Source organism: Buteo buteo, chromosome 10 (genome assembly GCF_964188355.1).
Source record: "Buteo buteo chromosome 10, bButBut1.hap1.1, whole genome shotgun sequence".
Taxonomy (NCBI): domain Eukaryota; kingdom Metazoa; phylum Chordata; class Aves; order Accipitriformes; family Accipitridae; genus Buteo; species Buteo buteo.
Genome location: NC_134180.1, coordinates 2,618,118 through 2,631,123, shown reverse-complemented (window position 1 = coordinate 2,631,123; position 13,006 = coordinate 2,618,118). Strand labels below are relative to the sequence as shown.

At 44.6% G+C, this 13,006-nt stretch overlaps 2 protein-coding genes across 3 annotated transcripts; one reads left to right on the top strand and one right to left on the bottom strand.

Annotated features, from left to right (window-relative positions):
• Positions 1 to 1,233: 1,233 nt before the first annotated feature.
• SMIM7 (small integral membrane protein 7) lies at positions 1,234 to 4,510 on the bottom strand. The gene is made up of 5 exons (XM_075037977.1): positions 4,279 to 4,510; positions 4,142 to 4,183; positions 3,996 to 4,048; positions 3,165 to 3,255; positions 1,234 to 2,585 (listed from the first exon to the last, which is right to left on the bottom strand). Exons 1-5 carry the CDS (start codon positions 4,302 to 4,304, stop codon positions 2,570 to 2,572), a joined length of 228 nt encoding a protein of 75 aa, XP_074894078.1. The 5' UTR covers positions 4,305 to 4,510; the 3' UTR covers positions 1,234 to 2,569.
• Positions 4,511 to 4,624: 114 nt separating this feature from the next.
• On the top strand, positions 4,625 to 11,296 carry TMEM38A (transmembrane protein 38A). Of its 2 annotated transcripts, XM_075037975.1 has the most exons (7): positions 4,625 to 4,775; positions 6,548 to 6,626; positions 6,995 to 7,151; positions 7,743 to 7,927; positions 8,561 to 8,648; positions 8,764 to 8,881; positions 9,191 to 11,296. In XM_075037975.1, exons 3-7 carry the CDS (start codon positions 7,006 to 7,008, stop codon positions 9,410 to 9,412), a joined length of 759 nt encoding a protein of 252 aa, XP_074894076.1. In that variant the 5' UTR covers positions 4,625 to 4,775; positions 6,548 to 6,626; positions 6,995 to 7,005; the 3' UTR covers positions 9,413 to 11,296. The 2 variants fall into 2 exon arrangements, with proteins under 2 accessions (XP_074894076.1, XP_074894075.1); XM_075037974.1 differs by lacking the exon at positions 6,548 to 6,626 and having other exon boundaries at positions 4,626 to 4,775.
• Positions 11,297 to 13,006: the final 1,710 nt, after the last annotated feature.

Sequence of the window (13,006 nt, the reverse complement as noted above, 5' to 3'; positions counted from 1 at the left end):
GAGGACGGCGGGTTATGGCGGACGGCGGAGCGCCGAGCCCCCGGGGCTCGGTTCGGGGGGGAGAGGAGCGAGCCCTGCGTCCCCGCTGAGCCCCCGAGAGACGGCTGGCGGCGGGGTTAGGTGGGCGGCGGTGCTTCTACAGGGGAGCCCGGGCTGAGCAGGCGGTCCCCGGGCGGGTGGGGGGGATGAAGCCTCGTGGGGGAGAGAGGGCCGAAATGAATTAATTTGGGGAATAAAGCATCGCCCCTCGGAGACCGCGGACCTAACGTCATGGTATGTGTCTTATTTCAGGGTCGCAGGCAGGGGCCCTGGTCCTGTCGGTCGCGAAAAACCCAGCGTGTTCTGGAAGAAGGTGTTAGGACTGAATGTTTTTGCCAAGCGGCAGAACGTTTTATTTCCATTATTTTCAAAATAATGGGTCAGGCAACCATTACAAAAAAAGAGTTAACCTTACAAAACCTGAACAAGTAGTTCTTTATACAGACGGGTTTACCTTCTCACTGGTCTCCTCGATTCAGAAGAAAGCACAAGTGAAAAGCAAGTCAGGTTTCCAGAAGCTCAGAGTACAAAAACTGACTTGGTACAAAAGCAGCCGTACCACAAAAAACACTGACTGACGGCGAAAGACATCCTGCACCACGCCGGGTAAGCCATCAGCCCAGCATTTAAACTTTCCAAAACATTTAAGAGCAGCTTCAAATTAACTGGTAATTTTTAAAGCACCTGCTTAGGAGCTGAACGACGACTTTTATTCTTGTGAGCAACTGAAATCTGGAGGCGACAGCACGCTATTAAGCCACGTAATCTATTTAGAGCGGTAAAATCGTCTGTATTCCTTTACCAGGAGAGCCTGATCATCCTCTATTTCCTGTATTCACTTTATTCAAAGCGTTGCTCAGAAAGCAGACTGTCAGTTCTGCACAGGATCAACCATTTCTTCCGAGTAAGAATTAAAGCCCCCCCGAGTCCAAATCCAAGCCCCAGCGCTGCGGTGCTGAGTCCAGGGGCCTCTAATGTGTTACGCACAGACACTGATGGCCGCTTCCACCCCTCCCCTTTACATTGCAGGGGAAGACTTGGCTTAATGAAAATTAGGGAGCAAATGTTTTCCAAGAACTATATAAAGCACTGGATTTTGTTTGGATGCCATGACAAGGCAGCATGCTACTTGGGGTTTTTTTTCTCATTCAAAAGAATTGGGAAGAGGTTAAAATATAAAACACAGAAATTACAGACAAGAAAAGGAATATGTTTAAATTTAACCTAGGATGGTAAGTATTTCCAGACAGTTCAAACCACACTTGAAGGATCCCTTCCTCCGTTCATTTTTCTATGTTCATTATAGCAAGGCATCTTCCCTCAAACTACCCTTCCCTTTTTGTGTTTCATTAACATGAAAACTTCAGTTAATGCAAAAGATGATGACTTGAATGAATTGCTGTGAGTTCCCAACACTTGTGTCTGACTGCTTGACTGCGTCCAGATAAAATTCAAGGTATTCACTAAAACCTGAGCCTCAGAATCATTTAAGTGAGGCCTCTCTCTCCTTCTCAACAGTCAGACAGCTAAAGAAACTGAAGCTGAGGAAGCTCCGCTAATAGTTTACAGTTTGATTTAAAAGATACCCAGCACTGCACTCTCTCTTAAATTATCTTGGTGAGGCTGGGGAAAAGTTTCTGGTCAAAGAGGCTAGCTTCCCATAAATAAAAATAACACAAGAATCCAGACACAATTACAAGACTAGTTACAGTTTCACAAAATGCACCAATACAGAGTTGATTTCTACTGTAACAAAATGAACACGGCATCAAATACGTATTTTACCCTTAAATAAGAACAACTTTATTCAACCAAATCCAAGATTATTCCAAAATTATTCCTTAGCATTGGCTTATAGAATTATTTTTGCTATTGTTCCTATTCAAAATCCCTTACGTATTGCTTAGAAAAAAACCCTTGAGATTTTAATTTAAAAAGCATTTCGTTGGAAAAACAGTGAGAAGGTCAGAATCCCATTTTCTTAACCATCCTTTTCTATTTCTCCAACAAAACTAAATGGAATAGTGAGAAGTTACACCAATACTTTGCTCAACTTTGTAAAAACGAGAATTGAGAAGTACGACTTCCAAGTACCCTACACAACGGTGACATTAGCAGACACATCCAGAGCTGGGAGTGACTAACAATGCAGAGTTTTAAGACTGTGGTCTTCAGTCGTGCTCCCAATTCTACCTCGCATACTGGGCACCGCACTTTAAGCCTAGCAAAACAATTTTAAGTTCTCTTTATTTCAGTAAAGTTGAAATAATTTTACTTTGAAGATTTTGGCTTAAGGACCTAAAGGCTCAATCCCCCCGACAGCAAGCAAACCAGCACGCACCGTATTATTACATGACTGGCTGAAGATGAACGTGTCCCGTCCCTTGAGCGTGTTAGGAGTTTGTACCGAAGAACAGGCCGCAATCCCAGGGCTGAAGTTTGAAAGCATTATAATATTTTACTTTATAGAAAAGTTATGTTTCCAGCCAAAAGTCTCTTCCAAGTTAACAGACATGTTTGTGGATGACTTTCAAGATCCAAATAACCTAGTGGATGCAACAGAAAAAAAGTAGATGAGAACCAGGTGCAACTGTGAACCGTCGTGCCAATGCCCTTCAAACTCACACCACCAGTGCACATCTGGCCATTGGTTTTGCTCCCCCATACATCAGACCATATAGTGAAAGGAAAGCAGCCTGCTGGCTTGTCTATCAGAACTAAAACCTGTTATTTCCAGAGACTGTTCTCGAGGCCAATTCCATTCTATTACTTGGTGGGGTTTTTCCCCCCGAAAATGAAAAACATCCCAAAAGTTAAAGTGAAATGCTGACCCAAATGATGTTTTATCTTAGCAACCCACAACAAGGAACACTACATCTACAGCTAAAGGACTCACACGCTGGCAGAGAAGGTTTTCATGCACTACAGGTGCCCACATTAGCAAAAAACTGTGATGTCAACCAATGTCTCTTTGAAGATTGAAACAAACAAGTGAAATGAAAAGGAATTACTGAACAACAGAGTGGGATAAAAAGAGATCCAAAAAGAAATATAAGTGCAAGAACAATCCCAACATATATGACTGCCTATAAACAAATGACAAGATGTTGCACGGCGTTACTTACACAATCATGCAGAACATCATGAAGACGTTCCACAAGGCAATGAAGATTCGAAAATATCTGAGACTCAGCAAGAACTCTCTGATATTGTCACCTAAAAATCAAGAGGAGAAGCCCTCGATGTGAAAAACACCTAACACACTGACAAGTCATATTTTCAACACTGCCTGAAAAACATAAGCAACTCTGACAGGAGAAAAAAACCCAACCAAACAAAAAGGTCAAGACAACAAAAAACTGAAAGTTGAAGTTTTAGGTGTATGATCTGTGCTACGTTCAGTGCATCCTTACAAGGGCATGTGGCAAAATAAACAATAAATGATAAAAAGGGGTCACGTTTTAGGGAAGGACAGCCCCCTGTTGTCGTTTACAGCCTTCCTGCCACTTTCAACCAGCAAGCAGAGATACAAAGGAGCAATGCGCGTGCACAGACACCAAAATGGAAATTGGGCTGTAAGCAGAGCGTTACCTCTGTAGCACAGGCACCCACACACAAAAATGCAGAAGGAAATGTGCGGCTTTGTATTTCTTCTGAAATCACCAATTTGGGATCAACAGTTAGGCTTAGCATGCCTGTACGTAAACATCACGGAGGACAATTTTAGGCTGCAATTTAGTAAACCAGTTACTCCAGCCACAGAGTAATTAACATCCACACAAAACGGGGTTAAACTTGTACTTTGGCGCCTTGAACATGCTTTAACCAACAATTTCCTTCAGAAAACGCCCGTTCCTGTATCTATTTCGACAACCCCGAGCAGACAGTCCAGGCCTAAGGGTGCAGGCTAGCTGTGCCCAGACCCCACTCCGCGGTTCCCGGGTCCCCTCCGTTACCGGTCGGGGGTTCCCTCGATTCCTCGCCGAAGCCTTCCGTGTCTCTCTTCCTCCTGCGGGACAGCGAGGGGAGAGGGGTCCGTATGAGGTAGGGTGAAGACCACCCCCCAAACCCCCCCTCCTTCCCTCCCTCCCTGCCCGCTCACAGCCTGAAGTTGAGCACGGCGCCGGCGTTCATCAGCAGCGTCCTAAGGAAAAGACAAGAGAGAACCCGTCAGACACGGCCGGGAGGGACCGAACCGGGCCGTCGCCGCCCCCCCACCCCGGGCCCCTTCCCCGGTACCCGCAAAGCAGCAGGTCCCCGATCATGGCGGCGGCTTCGGCGGCGGAAGCGGAAAAGGCGGGAACTGCTCGCACCGGCTGCGGCGCCTGCGCTCCCTCAGGGCACCGTGTGAGGCGGCGGCGGCGGCGGCGGCGGCGGCGGGGGGGGGGGGGGACGGACGCCGCGGCGGCCGGACCCTGTCCGCCGACGGCGGCGGGAGAACGAACCGCCCCGTGGGTCTGAGCTGCGCCGGTCACGCCTCCTCCCGCCGCCGCCACAGCTCCGTTAGAGGCCAGGCCGCGCCCCGGGACGTCCCTCTGGAGGCGGGTCCGGACCGAACGGCGGAGGGAGGGAGGGAGGACGGACGGGCGGCGGTGCCCGCTACCGCGGCGCCATGGAGGTAGCGGGAGCCTTGCAGCTCGGGGAGCTGGCGGCCGCCTTCGCCGCCCTTCCCGTCTTCCCGCTTTTTGACACGGCCTACTTCATCGTCTCCGTCCTCTACCTCAAATACGAGCCAGGTGAGTGCGGCCCCCTCGGTCTCGCCCGGGCCCGGGTGAGGCGGGTAGAACCGGCGGCCGCCTCGGCTCTAGCCCCGTCAGTCAGGGCCGGGGGCGGGCCGGGCAGGGCTGGGCTGAGGTGGTGGGGGTGAAACCGCTTTTTAAGGGCGGTGAATGACATGGGGGCTGTACGTGCGTGTCGGGGAGCGGCAGTACCGCTGGGGTCGTGTTGTCCGAGGTATAAACCTGGCGGGTTTTGTGCACGGACAGGTAATCCTGTTCGGCACTCCTCGGTGTTCGCCGTCATCGGCCGCAGTGCCGTGCGGGTGGTTGGATTGAGGGCTCGCTGCGCTGCTTTTTCAGAGGTTCTGACACACGTGCCTAAATATAAAGCAGAAAAAAACCCCCCAAGAACTAGGCAATCTGATTTTGGAAATTAATCTTGCATTTTATTTAAGATTGGATTCCAACCACATTGAAGTCTTTAAGTCCAATTACTTCTTTGCTGCTATCCCAGGACTTAGTCTAGTTGCTTGGCTTTTCTATTTTTGTGGCAATAACTCTCCTCCTATTTATGTACAAAAAGCCTGTAAATAAAACCTTATTTCTTTCCCACCTTCCAGAACATACCGTAATCTGTTCTCAGGCACCCTAACTGACCTTGCTTCGTTTGTTCTCTTGGGCTTATCTTGTAAAGATCGATAGATCTGCATCTTGGCTTTCACTTTCTGCCCTGTTAGCAGTCTGACGGTGCCTTGGTCTTTTCTGAGTGCCATCTTCTCGATGTATTTTTGATAGCGTGTGCACTCTTCGTGCTCTGTTTTTAACGGTTTCAGTGTAACTGCCTGATGACTGAGGGGAGAAGAAAAACCGCTCTGGTATGATTTTGAAATCCTCCAGTTGTCAGATCTCCGTGCTGTACAACCTGCATACTTGTTCTATTTAAACTCCATGTAAACAGAAGTGCTGGGGTTTCAAGGCCCGATCACTTACAGCTGTCTTCCAGCATTAAGTCCTGAACGGAACAGTTAACAGGCAACCCTTATGAAAACAACTTTTAAAAATATGTAAGCCCAGTAATCCACTTGGACTGGGTAAGGCTGGGGTGGACTTTTCACTAGATTCCTACACTGCTTCATCCCACAGCTCCTATGCTGAAGATCAAGTGTCTGTCCTGTTTCCTCCTCGGAGACAGCATGGCTTCACAGAGCCAAAGAAAAACAAGTGTTACTAAATTTAAGCCTCAAGCTAAACTTCAGGTTCCTATAGAACCAGCCTCCTATCGTGGCTGTGGCAGCTGTCTCACTTCCACTGTGTTTTCAGCTGGTTCAAATGCCTTTGAGGATGGAAGAGTCTAAGCAGTCAATAGTTTTAGCATATGCTGATTCATTTGCTACTATTTAAGGTAGGCCACTGTTAGTAACGTTGACATAACATTTTAGCATTCTCTCTTGACTGCCTATTACCGGCTTACTGCACAGAGTCTGGTATCTGAAAGGCTGCACAAAGGCCTCTGGAGCCATTTAAGGTGATGAAACCATCTTGCAGAATTGATGTTCCTGAGAGACTTCCTTGAAGAAGTACAGAGGTGGATGAAAATGGCTAGAGGAATTAAAAAAAAAGGCAATAGAAGGTTGTGAGAGGAGACCATAATGTATTACCAAATAGTAACACTGTTTTAATACCTAGTTGTATTTTCAGAGGGCATTTCCAAACTACTACAGGAGCAGGGAAGAATCCTCAAATCCTCGTATTTCAAATAAAGATTAAAAATGACTGTTCTATTTTTACAGGTTATCTTATGAATGAAAGAGCTGAACAGATTGTTCATGAATTCTAGAGGGCACCTAGGTTGAAGCAATGGAGAGAATGGTACTAGTATGCATTTTATTTTTAGACTGTAAAAAGACATTGATTTCAAGAGAAAAAAATGTTCTTTCTGATTGCAGTAAGTAGCAGCAGATACAGGAGATAAACTCTTAACCAGTTCATAAAAGTCTAATGACTCAGTTCATTTGAAACCTTACGGGGGGCCTGCAAGCTATGATCACAGATATCATTTCTTGACAATATCTAGTACTTGTTCAGGCTGCACAGAATACACATTTTTGTATTTTGGTTTACGAGCACTTTTCTTTGACTTATTTTGTTGGAGAACATGCACCATAAGCCTCTTAGAGGGTCTTGAAGTTTCTGCTTGTTTGCTGAATCCGCCTTCTCATTCAGAATTTGCTTCACAGGAGCTGTGGAGATGTCTCGTAAGAGCCCTTTTGCCTCCTGGCTTTGTGCTATGCTCCACTGCTTTGGAAGTTACATACTTGCCGATCTGTTACTTGGAGAACCACCTATTGATTACTTCAGTAATAACTCCAGTGTCATCCTGGCCACAGCAGTCTGGTGAGTCTTTTGCACTTCACCTAATTTATTAAGCATGAGACACTGCCGGCTGTGTACGAAACCATCTGGTGTGAAGGGAGGTACTCTGTTTGTGTGACACACTTGTATTATCTTGCTTGGATTAACTGGGGAAAGAAAAGGTGGGGTGAGGTAGTCTTTGAGTCTTTTGTATTCCTAGATCTAGTTTCCAGTTTCTCTGACCAGTTGTCTAATGCTTTGATTATACAGGTTGGGTCCGGTCCAATCGCCAGGCGTTTCTATTCATAGCTGCTGCAGCTGAACTGTGGCCAAACCGCAAAAGCAGCATGCACTGCACCGATACCACTTAGAGTAGAGGAGTGGCACACACTGAAGATTTGGGGGCATTTTATTCATCATGTTAGTGAAATATGCACAAATTAACCACAGTTACTCCAAGTTTAATTTCCTTGGTGCGTTTGGGTTGTATGTACTTTTGCATGACAGAACCAGCATTTCCTTCTCCCTGACATAATTCAGGCTAACACCACAGTACTCTTAATCAATCCTCTCTGTGCGTCCCAGATCAGGACAAATAGATGCGTCCTTAAACGATTTGTGGTTTTGTTCCAGGTATTTGATATTCTTCTGTCCCATGAACCTCTTCTACAAATGTGTTAGCTTTCTGCCTATGAAACTCATCTTTGTGGCAATGAAGGAGGTGGTCAGAGTTCGCAAAATTGCAGCTGGGGTCCACCACGCTCATCACCATTACCACCATGGGTGGTTCATTATGATGGCTACTGGATGGGTCAAAGGTGAAACATGAGATACTCTTAATGCAGCAGGGAGGCACCCAGCCCTGTGGGGAGGGACGGGAGAATCTGTAAGCGAAGCTTAAGGTGACCACATCACTCAGTGCTGACCAGCAGGTGGGTTAGTGGATGTGGTCTGCTGGCTTCAATCAATCAAGTTCCCTAGAACACAGGTATTTATTCATACTTGCAGAATGGTTGTCAGTTAAGTCATCATCTAACTTTAATGGAGGCATGAAGAACTGGAGTCACTATGAAATATGGGTGTAGAATTCTTTGTTCTTTCTCCTATGTTCTACCATCTCTGGCCTCACCTGTACCTTTTGGGGGGGTTTCTATCAGTGTTGAAACAGCCCAGTCAGTTTTCCTTTAGCTTTTGTTCGGAGCAAGCATTTGAGCATCAATAAATGGAACAGAGCCAAATGCCCTTTCCCTGCATCAGGAAACACTTTATAGAAAGTCTAGAAAGTGTTTGCCCTGCTCTGTTGTTCTAGGCTAACTTCTTTTACATTTGGGAAGAATGTCATGAACCTTTCATTCTCCTTAAGTTATCCTTATCCCTTGGGGATCTAGAAAAAACAGCAGAGCTCTCTTCTGGTGTGGCAGTTCTAGCCGTTCACTTTTACTGTTTCACAGGTTCTGGTGTTGCCTTGATGTCTAACTTTGAGCAACTGCTGCGTGGGGTCTGGAAGCCAGAAACAAATGAAATTCTTCATATGTCCTTGTAAGTAGGTAGCCTGTAAATTCTCTTTCAGACAAAAAATGGAATTTAAAGAACCATTCAGGACTGGATGCAAATGATGCAAACCTCTTAGAAAACTTCTTTATTTCTCTTCTAGCCCTACAAAGGCTAGTCTGTATGGCACAATCCTCTTCACTCTGCAACAAACTCACTGGCTCCCTGTCTCTGAAGCGAACCTCATCTTCTTTTTCACCATGTTCATGATAGTTTGCAAGGTAAGTTTACAGCAGGTGTGCTGCTAACAGATCTACAGAACCAGAGAAAAGGTACAGACTTAAACGGGGGGTGTTCACCTTCCTAAGCCACTATCGAAGGCATTGGCTGTACATACCAGGAAAGATCTGCTCAGGAAATTATAGGCTAAATTCTCCATGATATAGGCACTATGGTAGAAGATCCTCGTGATATATCCTTGGGTCATGTAGCAATAGGGACTTTTATCTGGGGTAAGTGGAATGCTCCTTACTAGTTAGTATTTTGTAGCTGATGTACATAATCTTTAAGTATTCACTGTTGCATGGCAGGTTTTCATGACGGCAACTCACTCTCACGCCTCGCCTTTTGCTCCAGTGGAAAGCTTCATCTGTCCAGTTTTCTTTGGCTCTGTTTCTAGTGGACACACTAGTCATCATCATGATCAGCATGGGGCCTCCCGTGAGGTTTCCCATCCTCCGCCTCCTCCTGCAAAGTCAAAAGAGGAGCTAAATGAAGGCACAAGGAAACGGAAAGCAAAAAAAGCTGAATAAAAAAGCAGCCACACAGTAAACAGGCCAAGAAAATTCTTCCAGAGCTGAGTCTCAAAACCACCTGTGACCTCCTTTATTCTCCAGTCCTTCTCTCTCAGACTGCAGAGGAGAGGTGGAAGCCAGGACACTGCCAGGCAGGTCCCTGAATTTCACTTGTGCTGTCTGTGCTGCTGCTTGCTTCTTGGTCTCTGTCTCTCTATTCTGATCATATTTTCAGGGATTTGTAGATTTGTGCCAAGATGATAAGTGGGTGCCAGTTCCCAAGCTGTCAGCAATTATGATGCAGCATTTTCAATTGATGTAAAAGTCTTTCACTGTGTTTATTTATGAATGGAGGTAATGGTTTGTGCTCCTGCAACTCCTAAGTTCCTTTGAGTTTTCATTGACCTTTTTGATGTCTACCAAAGCAACAAAGTGTTTAGACACAATCAATGTGGAAATTGGATTTCATAGTCAAGGAAATTAAATGGTCTGATATGAGCCTGATCTAATTTTTCCTAGCTCCCACATCTGCCATACCTCTAATTCATGTGACATTTTATATGCAATAAGGACATCGACTCTGGTGTCCTAGCCAAACTCTGTTTCTCTCACCTAATTTCCCGCTGATTGTTAATGGATAGAACATTGTCACTTTCTTAACTAAGTCTGTCTCCGCAAGAGCTTTGAAGCTGTGAAATGCTCCGAGTGCTATGTATTGGTACTGTTATTATTCTCAACTGTTGTGTAGCGTTGCTGCACGTTGTTAATAATAGTGTGTCCCACCTCAAACCTGATCATATTCAACTAGGGAAGAAGCATGGTTCTGGTTTGTTTGTAATCCAAGGGGATACAAGAAGGGTGTGTGAGTGTAAGTAAGTATTTATTACTATTTATTTATAATTGCCAGGGCATCTAATTCATGGACCTGAAACTAGCTTTTTTAAAACATTGCATCTTTATATAGAGAATTGGATACTTCTAAGTATGGTCCTAAGCCCACAGCTACGTGCTGGTTTGTGCTTGAAGCAGTGATTTTGGTGTGCTAAAGGACAGCCTGAACACTCTCACTGGATGCAGGAAGGAACATTTCCTATATTCTTAAATTCAGATATAAAGGCTGAAGAAGTAGATTTCACACCAGCTGATTAAAACTACTTTAAAGGACTAATAAAAGCACACGAGCTGAAGATATCGATTGTCCTTTGTTGGTCCCTTTTGGCCAAACTACTGGTCTGTGAAAGCAGCTTGTGCCCAATGAGTGAAGAAGAATATGAAATGCCTTGCATGGCTGAGGGAGGAGTCTGTCAGTTCATTCATGTTCTGCTTAGTGAATACTGGCATTTAGACTAGTTTTAAGCTGTTCTTGTAACTGATTTTCTTCTTAAAAGTGTCATCATCCAAGGGCTGGGATCACTGTGGTGAAAATGGCATGCATGGGGATGTAGCCCTGGGCTTTCAGTTAAGCAGCATATTATCATCCCTAGCAATAAGGTTTGCTGCTGTCATCTTGCAACCGGGAATATAAATAGGAGGGTTTAAGAAAAGTGCTTTTCATTTTGTTTTTTCTGTCCCTGTTCAAAATTGAAATTGACAGTTAATAATAAAAAAAAAATTCTTGTATACAACCAGATGAAAGCCAGTACAAAAGGTCAAATGATTTGTGGGCTTGGGTTTTGACAGTGCCTTAATTTTGTGAGTTTCCCTCCCCTTCAGTAGAAAACAGGAATCCTGCCTGACAATACAACTGTCTGGTTTTGCAGATACTGGTCTACTGAAACCTGATGTATCACTAGCATGCACAAGACTATAAATGTTTTATGAGATGTCTGATTCAAGGGGAATTTTGTTTTATAAAAGCTGTCAACAAATAAAAATTGTGAAGTGACTCTGATTGTCCACTGACACCTGAAGAAATATGCGTGTTTCTTTTACTCTCACCAGTCTCAGAAGCCACACACTCCTTGATCTGATTAAGCTCTCCCTGACCTGTTGACAAAATGATTCCAACTGGAGAGATCAAATTTTGATATGTCCTACAAGTATGCCTGAGCATGTTATAAGTGGAAACAACATGGTAAAAGGTCCATTGCTTTTGTTGGATTTGTAGTGTTGGCATCCAAGCAGACTTTCTGAGATTTCAGGGAGGGAAATAAGGAAACTAACTTCCTTTGGTGTTTATAGCAGTTGACTGTCTTTCCTTTTGTCGCTATAAAAGGAAGGAGGACATTCACCTGGGACAGGTAAACATACACATGCACATACAATCACGCACACACAATTCTAGCATATTTATATGGATTTTCAGTATTTCTATTTAAAACTGAAAAAAATCAAAATGCTTTGAATGAGGGTCAGTGTTTATTTGGCAACGTACTCTTAGCTGCTGCTCTCCTTTCTAAGTGCCAGAGTCCTTGCTCTTCAAAGTCTTTTGGACTGACTCAAATCATAGCTGCCTACCAAGAACAGACAGGAGAAATATTCCAAGAGATGTTAAAATTAAAGCTCTGTACACCTTCAAAGTACCTTATCTGGAATGGGATTAGTATTGAGAAGACAACTGTCATAAAGAAGAGTCACAAGTTCTATTTAGTGAAGCCTTTCATAGCAAGAGATACAGAACCTTTCTTGAATTTCCATGGCTCAGCACCGGTAGTCTTTGGTACAATTCCAGACAGGCGTCCTTCATCCCAAGAAGCAAAGATGGATCTTTCAAAAAGCAGCATACTTTAACCATTGCTGCCAGGACGTAGGGTTCTACAGAGCTGCTTCTACATTTCTGGGAAGCCATACTTCACCTGCACATACGCTTCTTCCTTAAGACTCTTCTCCAACCAGAATGAAAATGGTAGCTGGGCATTTCCGTAAGGGATGGAGTAACTCGCTGCCATGGCACAGAGATGGGAGCAGTGAGGAAAACATGACACAGTCAATCTACCTGGCTCACTAAATGAGGACCTGTAAAGGGCTATTTATTTTCTGAAGGGTTTCTCTTGATTCCCCCCAGATCTAACTCTTGTCAAATGTTTATTAATACTCCTTAATTTATCAGAGCAGTGGAGAATATAAGTTGCATTGGAGTGTGGGATTTAAAGTCTCTGTGTGACCCAACCAATGGAAAAGTAGGTCAGTGCAAGCCTTATGCATATTTTAAAAAAAATCCAGAAAAAAGCATTAGAATGTTTCATGTGGCTTAACCTCTCCTGTGACATCCATTTCAGTGTTATCAGTAAATTGTGCTCAGGACCTGGACGGAACAATACGTGAGCAGGCTGATAAGAGTAGGTATTTCAAGTGCTTTGAAAAATCCTACAATGTCTTATCAAGAGTCCCAGGCCATGCTGGCTGTGCAGAATGTTCTCGGCTTCGAACTCCGCTGCAGCACAGGGTAGGAGAGAAGCATGCCAGGGCTTAGACTTCCATGGGACAGACGTCATTCCCTCCAAAGATGTTCTGATCTGATAACTCCTGATACTAACTCTAGTGAGACGTAGCTAAATTTAGCAATAGGTTTAATCCTCAAAGAGGCCCTGGTTGCCTGATGGAAAAAGCAAAGTGTTTCAGTTGCTGCTCTCAGCATTTCTTGTTGACTGACAGGTTTCCCTTTTCTATTAC

What these genes read in the sequence shown, in the direction of transcription:
- SMIM7 (XM_075037977.1), bottom strand. Translation starts at nt 4,304, where the DNA reads ATGATCGGGGACCTGCTGCTTTGCGG. An exon ending in GGGGACCTGCTGCTTTGCGG is followed by an intron (nt 4,184 to 4,278) that starts GTACCGGGGAAG and finishes TCTTTTCCTTAG; the next exon opens with GACGCTGCTGATGAACGCCG. An exon ending in ATCGAGGGAACCCCCGACCG is followed by an intron (nt 3,256 to 3,995) that starts GTAACGGAGGGG and finishes CTTGATTTTTAG; the next exon opens with GTGACAATATCAGAGAGTTC.
- TMEM38A (XM_075037974.1), top strand. Translation starts at nt 4,652, where the DNA reads ATGGAGGTAGCGGGAGCCTTGCAGCTCGGGGAGCTGGCGGCCGCCTTC. An exon ending in CTACCTCAAATACGAGCCAG is followed by an intron (nt 4,776 to 6,994) that starts GTGAGTGCGGCC and finishes TTTGCTTCACAG; the next exon opens with GAGCTGTGGAGATGTCTCGT. An exon ending in TGTTCATGATAGTTTGCAAG is followed by an intron (nt 8,882 to 9,190) that starts GTAAGTTTACAG and finishes GTTGCATGGCAG; the next exon opens with GTTTTCATGACGGCAACTCA.